The sequence below is a fragment of the Clavelina lepadiformis genome, chromosome 2 (assembly GCF_947623445.1).
Source record: "Clavelina lepadiformis chromosome 2, kaClaLepa1.1, whole genome shotgun sequence".
Taxonomy (NCBI): Eukaryota; Metazoa; Chordata; class Ascidiacea; order Aplousobranchia; family Clavelinidae; genus Clavelina; species Clavelina lepadiformis.
This window is the reverse complement of record NC_135241.1, coordinates 1421265-1440638: the sequence shown is the minus strand read 5'-3', so window position 1 is coordinate 1440638 and position 19374 is coordinate 1421265. Positions and strand designations below refer to the sequence as shown.

General features: G+C 35.8%; 2 protein-coding genes and 1 long non-coding RNA gene across 5 annotated transcripts; 1 reads left to right on the top strand and 2 right to left on the bottom strand.

Moving 5' to 3' along the window:
• Positions 1-2297: 2297 nt before the first annotated feature.
• Positions 2298-4969, bottom strand: LOC143446206 (atlastin-1-like). 2 transcript variants are annotated; one of them, XM_076945739.1, is made up of 5 exons: positions 4331-4969; positions 3792-3905; positions 3477-3539; positions 3169-3397; positions 2298-2636 (listed from the first exon to the last, which is right to left on the bottom strand). In XM_076945739.1, the coding sequence occupies exons 2-5, from the start codon at positions 3888-3890 to the stop codon at positions 2383-2385; spliced, it is 645 nt and encodes a 214-aa protein (XP_076801854.1). In that variant the 5' UTR covers positions 3891-3905; positions 4331-4969; the 3' UTR covers positions 2298-2382. The 2 variants fall into 2 exon arrangements, with proteins under 2 accessions (XP_076801854.1, XP_076801853.1); XM_076945738.1 differs by having other exon boundaries at positions 2299-2636; positions 3750-3905.
• Positions 4970-6887: 1918 nt separating this feature from the next.
• LOC143447433 (uncharacterized) lies at positions 6888-13274 on the bottom strand. Of its 2 annotated transcripts, none has more exons than XM_076947530.1 (19): positions 13174-13274; positions 12755-12948; positions 12475-12591; positions 12137-12292; positions 11849-11908; positions 11538-11769; positions 11198-11382; positions 11020-11088; positions 10734-10904; positions 10544-10612; positions 10256-10426; positions 10066-10134; positions 9778-9948; positions 9588-9656; positions 9302-9472; positions 9112-9180; positions 8824-8994; positions 7885-7962; positions 6888-7777 (listed from the first exon to the last, which is right to left on the bottom strand). In XM_076947530.1, exons 3-19 carry the CDS (start codon positions 12520-12522, stop codon positions 7106-7108), a joined length of 2631 nt encoding a protein of 876 aa, XP_076803645.1. In that variant the 5' UTR covers positions 12523-12591; positions 12755-12948; positions 13174-13274; the 3' UTR covers positions 6888-7105. The 2 variants fall into 2 exon arrangements, with proteins under 2 accessions (XP_076803645.1, XP_076803644.1); XM_076947529.1 differs by lacking the exon at positions 13174-13274 and adding an exon at positions 13038-13142.
• Positions 13275-15536: 2262 nt separating this feature from the next.
• LOC143447322 (uncharacterized) lies at positions 15537-18276 on the top strand. The gene is made up of 4 exons (XR_013114074.1): positions 15537-15739; positions 16412-16655; positions 17764-17843; positions 18135-18276. It is a non-coding gene; the product is annotated as an uncharacterized LOC143447322 (long non-coding RNA).
• The last annotated feature ends 1098 nt before the right edge of the window (positions 18277-19374 follow it).

Here is a 19374-nt window from a genome sequence, read left to right as displayed (position 1 = left end):
TTTTCAATGACCAGCTTTTTGTGCTTTGGTCTATTACCTTCCAAGACCCTAGCAGCACAACTGATAGTTCGGTGTGTTTCTCTTGCGATTTTTTAAGTTCTTCTTCTTAAGTTCATTGTCAACATGTTAGTCTCGTTTCTTATCTTGGCCAAGTTATTGGAAGCATATTATGAATATTATGTTATATCCGTGTTAATAAAAGCAACTTGTACACTGAACAGTATAAACTACTATAGAGTATAGACAGTATACACATGGGTGGATAAACACAATATACCTATACACTTCAATATAAGTTGTTTGATATAATCGGTTACAATAATGGTTGGTAAAATGTTTTAAAAATACTAAGTTTCAATAAATTAATTGCTTTATATTTATAATGAACAGATGAAAATAGATACATGTTGTTTTAAAGACCATTTTAGCATGCAGTGTCACTATCCCGACCACATTCCGATATCAAACCGAAGAATAACCAAAAAACACTTCAATTGGTAAAGTAGCGTCCACACAAAGACTTGTTGGGTCACATTTTACGTTTGCTGCTTTTGCAACAGTGGTCAAGCAAGAAAGTCAGAGGCGACATCACAAAATCATATCAATTCGTCATGGCTTAGGTGTGGTATAAACGCCAAAAAGCACACAAGAAAAACACCATCGGTGCATAAAGGCCATATCGGCTCAAATACAACAAAAACAAAGTCATTTATAACAAAATGCATGATTTGAGTGATGTTAATATTTTATTGTGCACATTGGTATTAAAATCGGAATGTTAATAAACAGCACAGAAACACATTTTGTATAGATCTATAATACAAATTTTCTTCAGGTTGCATTTCTCGTTCTTTCACTGGAGCAACCCTACAAAATTGATGACTGATGTAATTTGCAATCAACCAATCTTTTGATAAAGGTATCGCAAGAACATTAAAAGTGTTTAAATTATAAATTATTACTGTATTTATCTATCCCAACATTACCTATAGCTAAACAACAACGAATTATGCGAAAGTGTTTACCTGCGACCGCATCTTTGAAACTACTGACAAAGGGCAAGCTGCTGATCTTGTCATGAAGCAAAGTTGTTACGGTTGTAAGAACTACAGTTGCAATTAAACTTCCCCCTGCCGTTGAAACTGTGGCCGCTGTGCTCCCAGCTATTCCTGCTGCAGACATCCATTTTTCGGTGTTACGTTTTAATGCCTCTTTTAGGTAATGTTCCGTTTCTTTTTGAAATCGCTCATTGCATAGATTCAAGCCTTCCTGGACACTTATAACTTCGTTGGAGGGTTTATTAGCAACCACTACTTCTTGTTGGATTGCTTCCAGCTGCCCATACAAGTTGAAGCCCCAGAACTGTAAATTGCCATTTTGTGAATTTCGGTAAAGGTATAAATTGTCGAAGAAGTGTTTAAAGCAATCCCAATTAGGATGCATATAAAGTTGTATGTTATAAACTGTTTATAAAAAATTCCAAAATGTAAAATAAACATTTTTGCAAAAAAATATTTCTATGTGTTTTAAAATATATAGCACGGTCGCATTAGATGCCATGCTGTACTCACCCCTAGTCTTTTATTGAAATCCTGCTTGTAGTTGTTCAAAATCCTGTCACATTTATGCTAGAAATAAGAACATGAGTTGTTATAATGTAAAGCCCAACATACAAGCAATTTCAAAAATTTCGCTGCTTTAACGAAGCACTGAGATTGATGATCTACTTTCGAAAAAGCAATCACCGTTGGTGTTAATAAAAGAAAGCATTTCCATTCCATTGAAATTCATTGGTTTAAACTTTTAGTTTTTCAAGTAAAAATGATTCTACCTTGACTAGTTGACAAAACTTTTTCAAACAAGCGTTCAATACGATTCACCATCTTGCATCAATTACAACATTTTAAATTTGGAATTACTCAAGTTAAAAGACTTTACCTTCAGCTTTTGATACCAATAATCAATCCTTTCCATCAACTTTATTAAACCTTTATCTTTTATTCCAAAATCGTCGCTTCCTACACGTTTCCAGTAGCATTTTTTTGCTTCGGATTTCGCAGACTCGTACCATTTTTGTGCTTCCAAAACCTTAATGTTTGAAGATAATTAATTGTCTTCTAATGTTTCGTTCTTTACTAAACCTTGTAATGATATTAGTGCATAAGTATGTGTTAGGCGATACGTAGCCATGCATATCGACAAGGTTTGGATTGAGGATGTTTGTTACAATTTTGAACATAAGTTTGCAAAAGGAAAAGCAGCAACATTAGCAACTACGCAAGAGAAACTTACTTCAAGGAATATCTTGAAACATTCTTCTCCTGCAACTTGAACTCTACTCTCGATGATAGCCTGTTTGTTCAATGAAACTATTGTCGTCAGTTATACTTTTAAGTACCGTAACCAAGATTGATAAATAGTAAAGTTAAACTGACTTAGATTTATTTGTACCTGGATGTAGCTCTTGGGGTTTGCCACGAAACCTTCGTCTACAGCTTTGGCAAAACCTCTCATAATTTCATAAAGTTTACTTCCAGTAAGATTCTGATTGTCGATTTGTTTTACCAATAACGTTTGCTGATTGAATAATCGCTCACTTAGTTCAATCGATTTTTTTATAAATCCATTATCGATATCTATTTTTAAGAAGTTTAAGTCAATTGGCTATCTTACGCTATTTGTCACAAGCAAATAGATGATGACGGTGTTTCGGGTAGTCTGTAGGTATAGGCCATGTAGCGTAGTCAGACTCGCTCATGGAAATGGGTTTAGAATAAATTTTGTCCCGTGTGTCGATCGTGGTGGACAGTAATGTAGACACGTATTAAGGCTTATTAAAAATTAATTAAAATACTAATTATATTAAACATATATTGAAGCGGGATAAATTATATCTTTTTTGGTCAAAATGCATAAACGATTAACACTGGTTCTGCAGAAGAAATATTAAGAAATCTATAACAATATTTCTGTGGGTGTATTCAGACGTTCAATATCATATCATGCGCGTTTTAAGCAGCATACACATCATAGTTAAACCAACAATCACTATTAGTGTTGACATATCAACGCATATATATACTTTGTAATAACAACAAGGCAAGTGATGACACAGCCGTGGGGCCGCATAGTTTTCTGAAAGTATCTACCATGTGACCGTGAAGTTACCTTTAATCTTTAGATCGTCTTTTTCTGTCATTTCAGTAACATTTGTACCCGGGTGAGGAAAAGTGAAACATGAAATATTTCTGAAAGTTTTTTGCATTTTATCTTGGACCACAAGATGCTCCGAGCTTCTACCATCTTTCTTGTCCATGATATGATCCAAGTATTCCCGGCCGCTGTGGAAGCCGAATTTGTCTGTGTGCTGCCAGTCTCGTACAACAAAGACTAGTGACTATGTAATAGAGAAGATGATACATATTGCGGCATATCTATACCGGCAACTATATGAAAGGATATAATTTCTCACAAACCTGGAAAGGAGAACTGATGCCTTCGTCAAGTTTTCTAACTTCATCCGCAAAATCGGTGAACAACTGTATAGCAAGTCTTTGTAGTTAGTAGCCCAGAAACTGCTGGTTGAATATTTGATGATAAAAGCTTTTAACTTAATCTTAGTTACATGCAGTAAATAGACATCTAAGCCTATCTTTCAGTTAAATATAGCTGTAGATCAACAATATCAACAATAATTGAGAGCAAATATTTTTAATTTGAATTATTGAGTAACTAAGAAAGTAAATTACGTAAATGTGCTGAAGATGAGTGGATTCAAGTTCACTTTTCACATTGAAAATTTGACAAGAACTCATCAGAAAACTGATGCCCGCTATCACCGAGCTGTCTGAAGTGCCAGCATTGTGGTCAAAGAGTCCTTGTGTGTCCATGAGAAAAACTGCAACCTAAATGCCAAAGATGCTACGCGTTTATATGACTCGTTACTAGAAGAATTAAATGATAAGTCAAACACGAAGAACATAAATAAAAATGTACAGTAATTCAAACCACTTTAAAGTTTTTGGTGACCAGTAATAGAGCCATGGAAGAAATTTAAAATTTTTTGTTAAGAAAAAGTCACTGGGTAAAGGGAAAACGAACATGCGTGGGACAGAAATATATTTTTCTGAATTCTAACGCACGCAACAAAATAAATCATACGCCTTTACTGCGGAACCTAACACAGCAAGATAAGCAGCAGTCATCCTGCAAAGCAATGTGACGCCTAATATATTATAAAGGTTACAACAGATGAAAAGTTGGCTAAGCTTACAAAATGAGGCGCAGTCAACTATACAGTAACAGTATTTTGCTTAGAACACCCGTTTACCGATTTTGATTGCGTTAAATTCAAAACAATCGGTTGCGCCAGCAAGTGGATTCCTTTCGTCCCTGGCTTGAAGTCGCGCCGGAACGAAAAGATTCTCTCAAGCGCCTCTTCCGGGTTCTGTGTTAAACTTGACGCGCTCTGCTGTTAAAATCAATTTAATAAAATCTCATCCTGTTCGCAACAAATTAGCTTGTAATAAAATAACACAACTAAACTTATATTGATATTAACTATACATAATAATAAATTACCTTGTTTTTAATCATTTTTAATTCAAAATCAGTGTTCATTAATCATTTGTATATCCTCTATTGTTTTACATGTCTAAGAAAATGTATTAGAATTTGGTATTCTTTTTTAATATAAAATGCATAGCGAGTAAAATGTTGGTTTTTGATATTCAACTTACAGTTTTTCTCTTCTTACTCTTTCGTTCGATTTTCCTTCCTTTGCAAGTTTAAGTTGTCGCAACATGAGGTTGAAAAGAAAGGATTTTCCGGACCGAGTCGGTCCAGCTATGGAATAGACGACGACATCACGATCTTTTGCGTCATCGTGACGTAAAACCTTTTCCAAAGCATCCAAGTCAAGAGTGAGATTGAACTTGCTTCCTTCAGGCGCCTTCTTTGTGACGTCAATCACGTCTGTTTGAAAGTGACAACGAACCATTAAACTTTTTCATAAAACATATTTATCTGATATTATGAAAAGTAAATAAGTTATTTGACGTATATTAACCAAGTAGGCCAAGTTATACGTCATATTCCTAAACTTACGTTTTTTTAAACATCTAGACGTGCTTTGTTAATTTAAAAGAAATCGCAGTTGGAGTGAAAATTTCGGCGGCATTATTCACGCTCAAGTGGTTTTGTTACGCTTCGCCGACAACACTCCAACTAAATAGATAGGCAACTAAACTGTCAGCGTAAAGTGTCGTTCAGAGAAAAATATCTTTCGCTTACCCTCATTTAGGCCATATGTTGACCGCGAAGTAGTTAGGATTATCAAACTCCATACAACAAAATAAGCCATCATGAGAAAATGAAGGACAACACTTCGCAAAAGTAATATTTCTGTTTCAAGCGTAATGAACTGCTTAGAAACAAGCTAGGCAAAGAAACACAATTAGATCAAGTTGTGTGCCATCAAACGGCAAATAAAACCAGTTGTTCCTTTCCTAAGGGTTTACAGCAGGGGTTCTCACCCTCTTTACAGTCGTGTTTTGTTTTATTTTTGTTTTGCCCACTTTTGTTTTGTAAAATACATTTTGTGGCCCACTTCTCAAAGTCCTGGGTAAATGGGTTAGGGAATATTTAGTTGTGTGTTGACATTTTCCATTGTTAAGTATAGGCGATCGAAAAATTCTTTCCAACGAGACAGTAACTTAGAAAGGGTCTGTTATAATGGAATGCCTCACAAGTAACTGTGCTAATCTTTACTTTTTAGCCTAAGGTTTGTCTCAGCATTGATGCTAAAAAACGACTAAAAGTCTAAAATAAAAACCCAGACTGAGATTTCAAGAAACGAAGACGTAATTTGGCGATAAATATAAATAACCTAGCCCCCTCAAAACGCTATGCCCACTGGTTGCAAGCAACTCATTTACAGGGACTTCTGGGACTTCCTTTCAGTATCTGGGACTTTCTTACCGGTTTTCTACCTTTCAATGAAATCAGTTTAACTCAAATCAATTAAGTTTGCTTAAACTTTATCTGTTGTGAATAACATCTATGATGTAGACGAGATTGTATTTCGCTTTTTTATCTATCTCTGGCCTTGCTGTTACGGTCGAGGCAAAATGACTTAAAACATCAAATATTCGACGCACGTGTCATGGACTCATGTCTCATATAATTGGAATTGTCATGGCTTCCACAATTAAATTCGATGCAGCCCCCATCGGTTCGCCAGAAGGTGTTTGATTTGATATTTTTCGTTGACGTCATTATTGATTGTACATCCGGGTTGTTTTTAGATGTCGACGTGGCCATTTCAATTGCGAGGGTTAGGGGGGTTCTTCAGGCTACTGGCAAACTCAGGAAAATCTTTTTTTCTTGGGGCAAGCAGCTTGCTTGTGACAAATCTCTCCACAAAATTTGCAAGTAATTTCTTCACCCTCGTAAGTTACACAAAACTCTCTTCCATTTATATAAATGTAACTTGGGGTTGGGTTTTATTGAAAGTCACATTTCTTCATTTTAACCATACGTATACATGTGCGAAGTTTCCCGACCAGCTTGGTAAAAGGGTACTAACTCTATATTTTGCAGTATCTTGTATTTGTATTCCATTTAAACTTTTAAAAACATATTTCCCATTTAGAGCTTCCTTTTCCGCTCTGGTATAATTAACTGTGGCTTCTGTCAATACCAGCCTGCGGTATAACTTCCGCACGCTTGCTACACTACCACTGTAATTTCACTTTTGTCATATTACTACCCTACTAACTTAACGCCAACTAGCGCCCTTTTGGAAAAACTTTATAACGTCCACATGGGAGTGGTATCGCGTAATTATTGGAACAGTCGTCTAAATAAAAAAAACTTTGTCGTTCACGTATAGTGAAAAGTTTATTGATATGTGCTGTACAACACAATTTCCAAATTAAATGAACGGCAAAACGAATCGATCCATTTAAAACACGTTTTTTTGGTTTTCGAATTCAAACGCCAAAGCACGGAATATACAAGACTGGCCACAGACGACATGACGACGACTACCCAGACAAGACGAAAAGATTTTTGCGCAGAGGTTTAAATCATAAAAACGAAATAATTAATGGTTTGATGAACTCTGCCGATAGCTTTCATTTCGGCTAACCTGATTTTCTACTAAGCCCGCATATTGTTTTACTTTCTTAGCTGTTACTTTTGCAGTTGCTTCAACGGCGGCGGTTGCCCCGATTGCTGCCACTATACCTGCTACTTCAGCTACGCCAACCGTTGAACCGGTTGCAGCCACAACTGTTGGCCCGACTGCAGCGGCAACCGTTGATCCGGCTGCAGCAGCAACCGTTGATCCGGCTGCAGCGGCAACCGTTGATCCAGCTGCAGCGGCAACCGTTGATCCAGCTGCAGCGGCAACCGTTGATCCGGCTGCAGCGGCAACCGTTGATCCAGCTGCAGCGGCAACCGTTGATCCGGCTGCAGCGGCAACCGTTAATTCGGCTGCAGCGGCAACCGCTGATCCGGCTACTACCCCACCAACAACACCGCCTGATACTGCGCCTATTATTATTGTGTATTTGCCGATTGTTTTCCATTGTTCCCAGTTTTCGTCTTTGGCGGCTTCATACAGTTTATTGGTATCAGTTATGAAGGTATTTCCATATGAGCTCCATTTGTTGTCAGACAGTTCATGGAGAAATTTCAATGCCAGTGCGTTGTGTTTATTCTCTAATTCTTTGAAGATTAGACAATTCATTTGTGGCCTTTTTTGACCAAACCACTGAAAATAAAATCAATTGAATTTGCCGTATCTCAGTCGTAGAGTAGAAAGTATCGTAATAAACAAAGTAAGAACCAAACAGAAAACGCTGAAAAATTCATACTCACGCTTATTTTCTTTTTAAACTCCTCTTTGTACCTTTCTATCAGTTCAGAATACTTTTGTTGAGCGTGTTTCACCTTTACCTGCAAACAAAGGACGTTTAAGGATGCCGATGGTCAGTGGTACGGTGATAAATCGCATATACTGTATACTGCACAATTTTAAGGCAATTCTTGCTTTGACTTTCAGATGACTTTATTAGCTGGGACATAACATGGGTAATATTTTATTGCCGGTGCGATATTGGTTACCGTTTCCCTGGTTAGTTATATAGAGTATTTAAAACATGGCTTTGCTTGCTTGTCATATGGTTTGTTATTTAGTTACTTGATTTCAGATGAAGTTGATTACATTCCACACAGTTGCATATTCATTTAATTATTAACGTAACTAAGTCAAAAGAATTCAAGTCGAAAGTCTAGTAGAGTCATTTATATGTAGTAGCTTGAGTCAAATCAAGTTTTTTGGTAAACAAGACTTGAGCCAAGTCAAGCAATAGGGTATCTGAAACCGAGCTATGCTCAAAACAGAATTACGATTTCAATCAACAAAGCTGTGAAATTTTAGAAAATTCGCTTCGTTTTTCTGAGCGATGCGCCTTCGTGGACAAATAATTTCATTTTAAGTCGCTCTTTAATATTCTGGGAAAAAACTATAAGATATTTCTTTTTAAATATTTACTTAATCGTAACCAAAATGAATCGATTTGACGTGAATCGTGATGAATCGAAGTCGAGTCATTTGAAACACTGACTCGAGCCAAGTGAATTTTTTAGGTAATTTCTTTGTAAAGGGGACTCAAGTAATGTCACATCTTTTAAAAAGTTACTCGAGTCATTACGACTCTGTGAACAGGAAACCATGGAACACGCTTCATGACGTTTGCTTTATCAGCCAACGTAGACTTATTTTATTCATAATTTTGAATTTATCGAGCTACTCACTTTCTCTATTTTTAGTTTTTCGTCCATGGATGTGGACAGTTTATTCCTACCAAGCATAATAAGGTCAGGTGAGTTTGACTTTGACTGTTCGTCAAATTTCTTCAGAGTTTCTTCTTTCAGTCGAAAGAATTTCTCATTAATATCCTTCTCTGTCACATCAGGTCTGGAGCCCTGCACAAACCCAGTAAAAAAACAAAAGCCACAAAAGTAATTTAGCAATATAATAAAACCGTTATTTGCTTGAAAAAACTTAAATTAATATTTACACGTTGATAGTTGTTTAATTACCTTTACGGAGTTTGTAAAGTTACTGATGAACCACTCTTGGCATTTCTGAACAACGATCTCGATTTCAACCTATGTGCAAGAAAATACCGCATATTTGGTCTTACTCCATATTTACATTCTTTGTAAGAAAAATATTTCGTAACGTTTAGACTTATTTTATTCTTAGGTTTGAATTTATCGAGCTACTTACTTTCTTTATTTTCAGTTTTTCGTCCATAAATGTGGACAGTTTATTCCTACCAAGCATAATAAGGTCAGGTGAGTTTGGCTTTGACTGTTCGTCAAATTTCTTCAGAGTTTCTTCTTTCAGTCGAAAGAATTTCTCATTAATATCCTTCTCTGTCACATCAGGTCTGGAGCCCTGCACAAACCCAGGAAAACAAAAAGCCACAAAAGTGATTTAGTATTATAATAAAACCGTTATTTGCTTGAAAAAACTTAAATTAATATTTACACGTTGATAGTTGTTTAATTACCTTTACGGAGTTTGTAAAGTTACTGATGAACCACTCTTGGCATTTCTGAACAACGATCTCGATTTCAACCTATGTGCAAGAAAATACCGCATATTTGGTCTTACTCCATATTTACATTCTTTGCAAGAAAAATATTTCGTAACGTTTAGACTTATTTTATTCTTAGGTTTGAATTTATCGAGCTACTTACTTTCTTTATTTTCAGTTTTTCGTGCATAGATGTGGACAGTTTATTCCTACCAAGCATAATAAGGTCAGGTGAGTTTGGCTTTGAATGTTCGTCAAATTTCGTCAGAGTTTCTTCTTTCAGTCGAAAGAATTTCTCATTAATATCCTTCTCTGTCACATCAGGTCTGGAGCCCTGCACAAACCCAGTAAAAAAACAAAAGCCACAAAAGTGATTTAGCAATATAATAAAACCGTTATTTGCTTGAAATAACTTAAATTAATATTTACACGTTGATAGTTGTTTAATTACCTTTACGGAGTTTGTAAAGTTACTGATGAACCACTCTTGGCATTTCTGAACAACGATCTCGATTTCAACCTATGTGCAAGAAAATACCGCATATTTGGTCTTACTCCATATTTACATTCTTTGTAAGAAAAATATTTCGTAACGTTTAGACTTATTTTATTCTTAGGTTTGAATTTATCGAGCTACTTACTTTCTTTATTTTCAGTTTTTCGTCCATAGATGTGGACAGTTTATTCCTACCAAGCATAATAAGGTCAGGTGAGTTTGGCTTTGAATGTTCGTCAAATTTCGTCAGAGTTTCTTCTTTCAGTCGAAAGAATTTCTCATTAATATCCTTCTCTGTCACATCAGGTCTGGAGCCCTGCACAAACCCAGTAAAAAAACAAAAGCCACAAAAGTGATTTAGCAATATAATAAAACCGTTATTTGCTTGAAAAAACTTAAATTAATATTTACACGTTGATAGTTGTTTAATTACCTTTACGGAGTTTGTAAAGTTACTGATGAACCACTCTTGGCATTTCTGAACAACGATCTCGATTTCAACCTATGTGCAAGAAAATACCGCATATTTGGTCTTACTCCATATTTACATTCTTTGTAAGAAAAATATTTCGTAACGTTTAGACCTATTTTATTCTTAAGTTTGAATTTATCGAGCTACTTACTTTCTTTATTTTCAGTTTTTCGTCCATAGATGTGGACAGTTTATTCTTACCAAGCATAATAAGGTCAGGTGAGTTTGGCTTTGAATGTTCGTCAAATTTCTTCAGAGTTTCTTCTTTCAGTCGAAAGAATTTCTCATTAATATCCTTCTCTGTCACATCAGGTCTGGAGCCCTGCACAAACCCAGGAAAACAAAAAGCCACAAAAGTGATTTAGTAATATAATAAAACCGTTATTTGCTTGAAAAAACTTAAATTAATATTTACACGTTGATAGTTGTTTAATTACCTTTACGGAGTTTGTAAAGTTACTGATGAACCACTCTTGGTATTTCTGAACAACGATCTCGATTTCAAGCTATGTACAAGAAAATACCGCATTTTTGGTCTTACTCCATATTTACAATCTTTGCAATAAACATATTTCGTAATTAAAAATAACACTGACGTTTGCTAAAACATTTTACCTCAATAAAACTTTTCACTTTTCCAAGAAAATCCTCGTCCAGCGTCTTCGAATGGACTTCCACATATTGATAAAGATCTCTTCCCGTTGTCTGTTGGCCGTCAATCATTTTTAAGACTAGGCCTTGTGGTGAAAAAATTTTCTCACATATCTCTTCAACTTGGCTTGAAAAGTTTTCACCAACGTCTACAATGTGGAAATTGTTATGAAGTTAAAATATTCCGCATATAAGCCATTCCCGTACGCCAAATTCAGCAAGTTTAAGCTAGTTGTGATGTTTCGTGCTGAAATAAACAAGACTAAATCGCTAAGTATAACTTTTGTTTTTTCCACAATGTTACCTTTTAATCTGCATTTGCTAGTATCGCTCATTCTTGCAACGTTGTTCCCTGGATAACGCATTACGCTGCAAGAAATGTTGTCAAACGTCGCTTTCGTGTCTTCTTGCACTAAACGGTGCTCCTCCGCTCGCCCATAGTTGCAGGAAGGAATCAAGTAATCGAGATATTTTCTTCCTCCATTGAAACCGTACTTGTCACTTCGCAACCAATCTCGTATCAGAAACAGCAATTCCTACACAAATCAATTCAAGTTTTTTCAACCCTATAATAATCAGCGCGACAGAACATTGGTCTGAAATTTTGTTTTATACCTGAAATGGCGATTTTCTTCCACCGCTTTCTTTTAATTCCTTTGCAAACTTGGTAAATTTCTGTATCGAAAAGGGTCAAAACTTTCAAATAGGGATACTTAGATTCTTGTTTCAATGTTAGTTTATAACACAATAATGTATATAGCTGTACAAATGTTTGTTTTTCCTTTTCTATACAACACTCATAAACTTGTAATTACCGTAGTTACGCATATCCTGATATTTTATAGAGCTGCAAATGTTTGCATTACGGTTGCTCTTTTTCTACAACATTCACCAATAACTTACGTGAACCCATTGAAGATGCGTGGAATTGATTTCACTTTTCACGTTAAATATGACGCATGAGCTCATTAATAACGTCAACGCGGCTATCACAGTACCATCAGCCTCAGACGTGTGGAGGTCAAACAGGCCTTGTGTGTCCATAAGAAAAATAGCAACCTATATGTCATGGATGACACGCCGTTAACTGTTTGTACTTGGTCAAACGAGTAAAGAAATAATCAAATAACCGTTTTATATATGGGAATACAGGAATATAGGTATAAGGATATTGTTTCGCTTTAACCTAGTGGGGACACGGTGACAGCATATCTAAAAATACTTGCAAATGTTCTACCTACCTTCCCTTGAAGCCCACCAAGATCACAAATGATTGGTTTGTTCAACATATCAATACCGGCTGTGACTGGCTGGACACCATTATCATAACTGAACCAACTGCGTAGAAGTTCTGTTTTCTAAAACAACAGATAGTCATGCAATAGGTAGTTAGATATAGAAAAAAAAATGAAAATTGCAGTTTAAATTAAAACTTTAACTTGATGGTTTGTTGTCTGTTTAGCCTAAATTTAGTCTATTTTCCGCTACAACATAACAATAAGTCCCTCGTTGATAGCCTACCTTTAAATGCCCCAGCAGAAGGTTGAGCAGAAAAGATTTCCCTGATCCTGTAGGTCCAACAATCGAGTAGATGGCAACTGGTAGATTTTCTGCTTGAAGCAAGATGTTGTTTAATTGATCCGTATCAAGAATAAGAACGGATTTGCCTTCTTTTGAAAAATTCTTCGTGATCTTTACAACTTCAGCGTCATCAGCTTGACAAATACAAAACATTTTTTTGTCATTACTGACATGTAATCTAATATTTGAACGCAGTAAAAACACATTTTTAAATACAACTTACGAAACTGGCAGACTTTAAAGCGAGAATGAGACATCTTCGATCCAATGACAAATTATGCTATATTTACAATACAAGTATACACGTATCCAAATGTGATCTTTTTCTATTTATGCATTGAAATCAGTTAAATAATTACATGCGAAGAAAATATGTTAAATCCTCAAATGTAGTATTGCTCGATCTACATTCCACAAGATTCCAGACTAACAGCAGACTGATGAACGATGTGTTATCAATCAGTGGTGAGTTGGCGTACAGTGGGTTAGTTACTCATTTAAATTTTTCCTTTTCAAATGAAAGTTTTATTCTCAGTTAAAGTTAGCTTGTCAGTTATTCTTAGTTTATTCTTAGTTAAAGTTTTTATTCTTGTCTAGTTTTACTTCCGCTTTTCTTGGCTTTAGTTCATTTTCTTGTTTTTTCATTTTCACGTTAGTTCTAAAAAAAATCCGTACAAACCTGTGTCTACTAAAATAACCTACATTGCATAGTAGCTGTCTTAGTTATGTCTTCATTGCATGAATGGTGACGCTATTTTTGCATGGTGTTGTGCATTCATGTTAGGCCTATATACAGTTACACACTGTACCTCATTGCATGGATGATCTTTATAGGCTACAGTATAAACATTGATTATATGTTTAAACTATAGTTGTGCAGAATATAAAGATCGATACAATGATGTCATTTTACATTGTCCGCAGTTCACGTCAGCTCCTTATCAAAGTTGTTTAGTTCCTAACCAAAAAGTACAGCAAGCGCCTTAAGGTTTTCTGTAACTAAAATTGCTTCAAGCTCGGAGAAATTATTGTTTATTTATTACAGATTACTTCTAAATAAAGCAAAGTTACGCTTGGCATTAGGTCATGTAAAAAAGCATGAATCTTTCTGAGAAAATTTCAGAACGTTAGAGTGACACAACACCAAAGCGACCAAAACTACTCTTCCTTATAACACCGGCCTCTGATGCTTATAAACGCGCGACACTGAAATGTCGAATTGTTGCTTGAACATTTATTCACCTTCTTTGCTTCCTCATTTAAGTTTCACTTCCTTCTTGTCTGACGTCACGAACAAAGAGATGAAACTTTGGTTTCGCCCGTACATGTGACGTATGCATTGCTGTGTGTGGCAACTACAAGTCCTCGACATAAATCACTCGATGTGCATTAGATCAGCGTATGCGGCGTATGCAATGCAATGTGCAACAATTTGAGGATTTTGACTTAGATAAATAGACCCTGATCTTTAGATTTGGACTTTATAATCGACACAAACCAAACATTCTCGTTATTATAACATTGCTCTGTAAACCTTTTGCTTTTTTGAAAATGTCGGCTGTTTGCTGCCTTTACTAGAGCTACCAGTTGGTAAGCTTTTTTGAGTTTGGTATTTTTCTCCTTAGTCAACACATATTCCGGAATATTGAGAGCGACGACGTGACGGGAAGCACCACGAGAATGATAACTTGTTTGTACATTTTTAGAATACTATATAGTCACTATTTCAATACTACTGTGTATGTTAATTGTGCGTGGTCTGTGTTTAATGGTCTTTTTCATGCTGCTAGGTTTGTCGTTAACCTAACGTTGTTTTTATATAAACTATTATTTATGTTATTATTTTAAATAACAAAATATCTTAATATTTAATTGCTTAATGTAATTTGTAAATGTTTGTAAAAGAAGAGTTGCTATGATTATAGGTAATTAGGTAAATAGGCCTACACCGCTTAATTGTTGTTGTCAGAAAAATTTTCGTATAAATTTTTGAAAACCATTTTAAGGATTATTATTATCTACAGGAAGATGTTGTATCTTATACATGGGACCAATTATTAAGAGTTAAAACACTCTTTGATTGTTAATAACTACGATCCTAACCATCATTTCACTCTTGTTAACGGTGATTGCTCGTCCGTCACACTTGGCCAAACCAATACCTTACTCGTAACGATATTCACTTTTCTCCAGTATGGCTTGCTATAGTTAATTGCCGGCGATTACGCGTTAACAAAGAGAGGAATGGTGGTTTGGGACCATTGTTGTACAAAGTGGACGAAAACACCACCTACCAGTTTTCCTACACCAGCCTACATAGACTAAATCGTTTCCGTCCACTTCGGACAACGACGAACCCAACTCACAGCTCTCCTATTTATTGCGTGTTTTTGTCCTACTTCAATATGTCCAGTCCAGTATGGCTTACCATAGTGTCCAGGGAAGTCCAGTTGTGTAAAGCTGCCTGCCCTTATAGGCGCCTTTGCCAAAGCTAATGATTCGTTGCTCGGTTTTATATTAGTACAATTCTAATAAAGAAAGCCTTCTGAAAAATGATTTTAGTTAACTTATAGTTTAGACCAGATAGAGCTCTGGGCAACCCACACGTCCAGTTATACTGAAGTCAGATTTCCAGAATTAATGAGTTAGAAAAAACGATTTTACAATTTTTATGAATTCTTGTTGTTCAATGTCGTTTTGTTCAATAGATTTTGGCTCGAAAATGTAGGTAAGCTTCTGATTGTGGCACGTTGTAGGATTTTGTCAGAGCAACTAATCCTAAACCTACCGGGAAAATGACTCGATTCACTCAAATGTTGATATTAATTTCAACGATGTGCATTGTACTTGCAATGTTTGGATGTGTTTACAATAGCTGGTGGACTGACACAACCCTGTTCACATCAAAGAAGGCGGCTAAGCAAGGTAAAATTAACCTTTGGGTATGCATTGCTTAATTAATTACACTTTACAGTTTACAGTATCACCCTACTTCATTTACCGCGTGGTGTCAAAATGACATCTTATCAGAATAATCAGTTTGTAACTTTGTGCGTAAAAGGCGTTCTGTCCGTTGCTTGCTATTTCTTATGCAAGTCAACCGTCTGTCTAATTAATTTAAAGCAGATCCCTGCTATCAAAAGTAAAACTCCAGTTAGGACCGCATTCAGTCTTTCGAGTAAGATGGAGGACCTCACCAACAAGTCAAAGATATATACATACTCTGTGTAATGTTAATCATGTTTAATAAGTCCCATTATGTCAAACTACGCACATTAATATTAGCTTTCACTCAAGTAAATACAAGATATGTGCATAAACAATAAACATGTTATTAATATCACGCAGGACTACATGAATATGAGGACCTATAATACCAGTTTCAATAAGGCTTAGTTATACCATATTCAAGAATTTAGGTTGGCGGCTATGGTTTCGTCACACTTCGTTGTTTCATTTTAATGTTTGTTTGCGGATCGACAAAAGCTGGGCCTGTGTAAATATCCTTCGCTACAGTTCCCACATAACCGATTAAACAAATATCAAACGTGCCTTTTGCTAAGTTCGATAACCGCTTGGCTGAACTCAATTTTGCAGCAACAATGCACGCAACCAAGCAAAATAAAGATGAAATGGAAATGACATCAGAAGAACTAAACCGGGCCTATCCAGTCACAACTAGAATTATGAACCAGTCAATTGTAATCTACAACCGCGTACCCAAATGTGCAAGTTCCTTTATGACGTCAATAATACGTAAACAAAAAGCCTTTTAAAGTATTATGTCTTATGGGTATACCGCCCAAAGCTGAGCCACTACCTGGAAGACAAAGCTGAACAGGTAAGGTTCATAGATTTCGTTATATTGTTTAAGCCAGGGCTTCTCAAACTTTTTTGTTCTGCGACCCCATTTTGAAAAAGATATTTCTATGCGACCCCATTATGGGGACATTCACGTTAATGACATTAAAACGGGGTTAGTTCTTTTGTCTATTAAGACTAGGGTTAATTAGGATATCAATAATTTTTACTATCTGGATAACGGATATATCCAGATATTTCCATTTAGTTAACCGGTTAACCAGCTAATTACCGCTAAACAAAACAGGCCCAATTTGTTTCGGTTATTTTTGGCTTTATAATTCAATTACCGAAGTAGCAAAACAATATCGAAAGGAACATGAAAACAAAAACAATGGAACATGAAATAAAGCAACGAATGAAAACAAGAAATAACAAACGAATAATCCGACCCTAATTAAGACTATAACAAAACAATACAAATGCACCCAATTCACGAATCACAAAATCGAATCCATAGGTTCCTTCAGAAACTAGTTACAGTACTAGGCTACTCTGAAATCGTAATGCGAGCGGTAAGGTTACTTTTGGTCAGCACGATACAGCAATCATAGCGTAACAATGCATCAATTGTTACGGTTGGTTATATTTTATCGTTCGACATTTCACACCAACGGTTGCGGTCAATCCTTAAAAAACACATTTCTTGGAAATGGATAGCCTATTAACATGACAATAAAAATATTTAATAGCCTTTTTCCATGTGCACAGGCCGGGCTGGTTGTACAGTCATTAAGGACCGCTTACATAACGGCCCTAAAATGCAGTCATTTCCATGTGATTTTTTGAAAAACTTTGCCACTTCAGATTGACATCATGGCAAGACTACAACCTACCGGCACTAGACTAAATTAAACTATTTCATTACGACCCCAAAATTTCATTACGCGACCCCATTTGGGGTCGCGACCCATAGTTTGAGAAGCCCTGGTTTAAGCCACTTTCAAAAAACTTTCTTTAGAAATTGTATTTTAAGAATTTTACAAGGTACTGTGATGCCATTACGCTGCTTGTTACGTCAGGATTGCAGAAGCAACTTTAGTGTAAGCAGCATGAGAATGTTTTTGATTTCTTGTCTTACAATTCAGCTTCAATTGATGCGGAATATTAGCGGTCTGCCACGCCCTACAATTTATATACGACACTTGCATTTTTTGGAATTTGAGAGGTAAAATAAAGTATACTACTCAGAACTCTAAATTGACAGTTTTTAACAAATTTGGCAATCTACGCGTTAATATAGCAGTATGAATGTCATAAAAAACTGTTTTTACATACATTTAAGCTATATACTGTACTGCATAGGCCTATATGTTCGCATAATTTGTGTGCATTAGATGTGTTTTGTGCTTTCCTTGTATTCTGTATTATTCATAATTTTAAAAATTTTTCTAAACCTTTACCTTTTTTTTGCAAATTACATTAAAAAATCTTAAATTTTCTCATTCCAAATAATCAGCGATTGGCCAATGTACATCAGCGTCATAAGAGAACCAGTTGACCATTTTATATCGACCTATAACTACAAACGGTTCGGGTTAGAAGCTGATCACGGAAAACCCTCAAGGAATTGGCCTTCTTCAAAGAGCAATGTAACACTGCACATGGTAATTTAGCCCATTACTATGATGTGGAGCTGTTTGCTGTATGGCACCGTTCGCTTTATGTTGGGCGTGTTGTTGATAAGATGACTGCCGTGGACGTTATTGTTGGGCAACAAACAAGTTCGGGTTTTCATGTCGCTCTATGCGACGAAAGGAAAACATGCCGCCCCAATTTCACCTCAGTAATTATATTACACATGAGATACAGTTATGCAGGATATAGTTATTAGCTCATTATGACTTAAAACTATTTAATAGAATAGTATTACTTATTCGGGCATTAGTATATTGAATAAATATAATTTACTTGTTTTTCTTGTCTTAAAAAGAAACATTTTATATTTGCAAGTATAGTCTTCAACCAGGAGGTTCAGTAAAGTTTTATAGATAATCTCAGTCGTTCGTTTACCTTTAGACGCTGGAAGAATGTGTTGCAAAGAATTTGAAGTCATGCGTCAAAGCTAATGTACTCAACCAACTGCCATATTTCTGTGGTCATGAGAAGAAGTGCAGGTGACGAAAAAGTGCTCTTTGTTTCACTCAATTTTATCGACATTTAATAGCACTATTTTGCTCAGAGACTATACCACCTATGCTCTGCAGAAAGCAAAGTTGAATTTATCAAAACGCTACGCCATCGTTGGCTTGACTGAAGACTTACAACACACAAAGAAACTTCTCAATGCACTGCTGCCCAGGTTAAGAATTATCAAAACGATGGCTTTAATGAAGTATATCATCCGAATTTGATTTCACATTAAACCATTAGCGCAGCAGTTTCCAAACCTATATTGAAGGAGTTTCTTGCCTTTTTACAGGTATTTCAACAGCGACGTGAAAGTGGAAGATTTTGCTACAGGTGCTTCAACACATTTATTGTTCTGTAACCAAAAATGAGTAGGCTGTTCAAACAGTTTTATTAAGTATTGAAATTGAACGTTTTCTTTTAAAAAGAGACAGGACAAGACGAACAGAAAAGAACTTGCTACGAGAAAAGCTGAAGATTGAAATGGAATTCTATTCTTTTGCTAAAATAAGATTTTACAAACAACTAAACCAACTAGACTTAGTTCAACTTAGCCTACATCTTGCAGC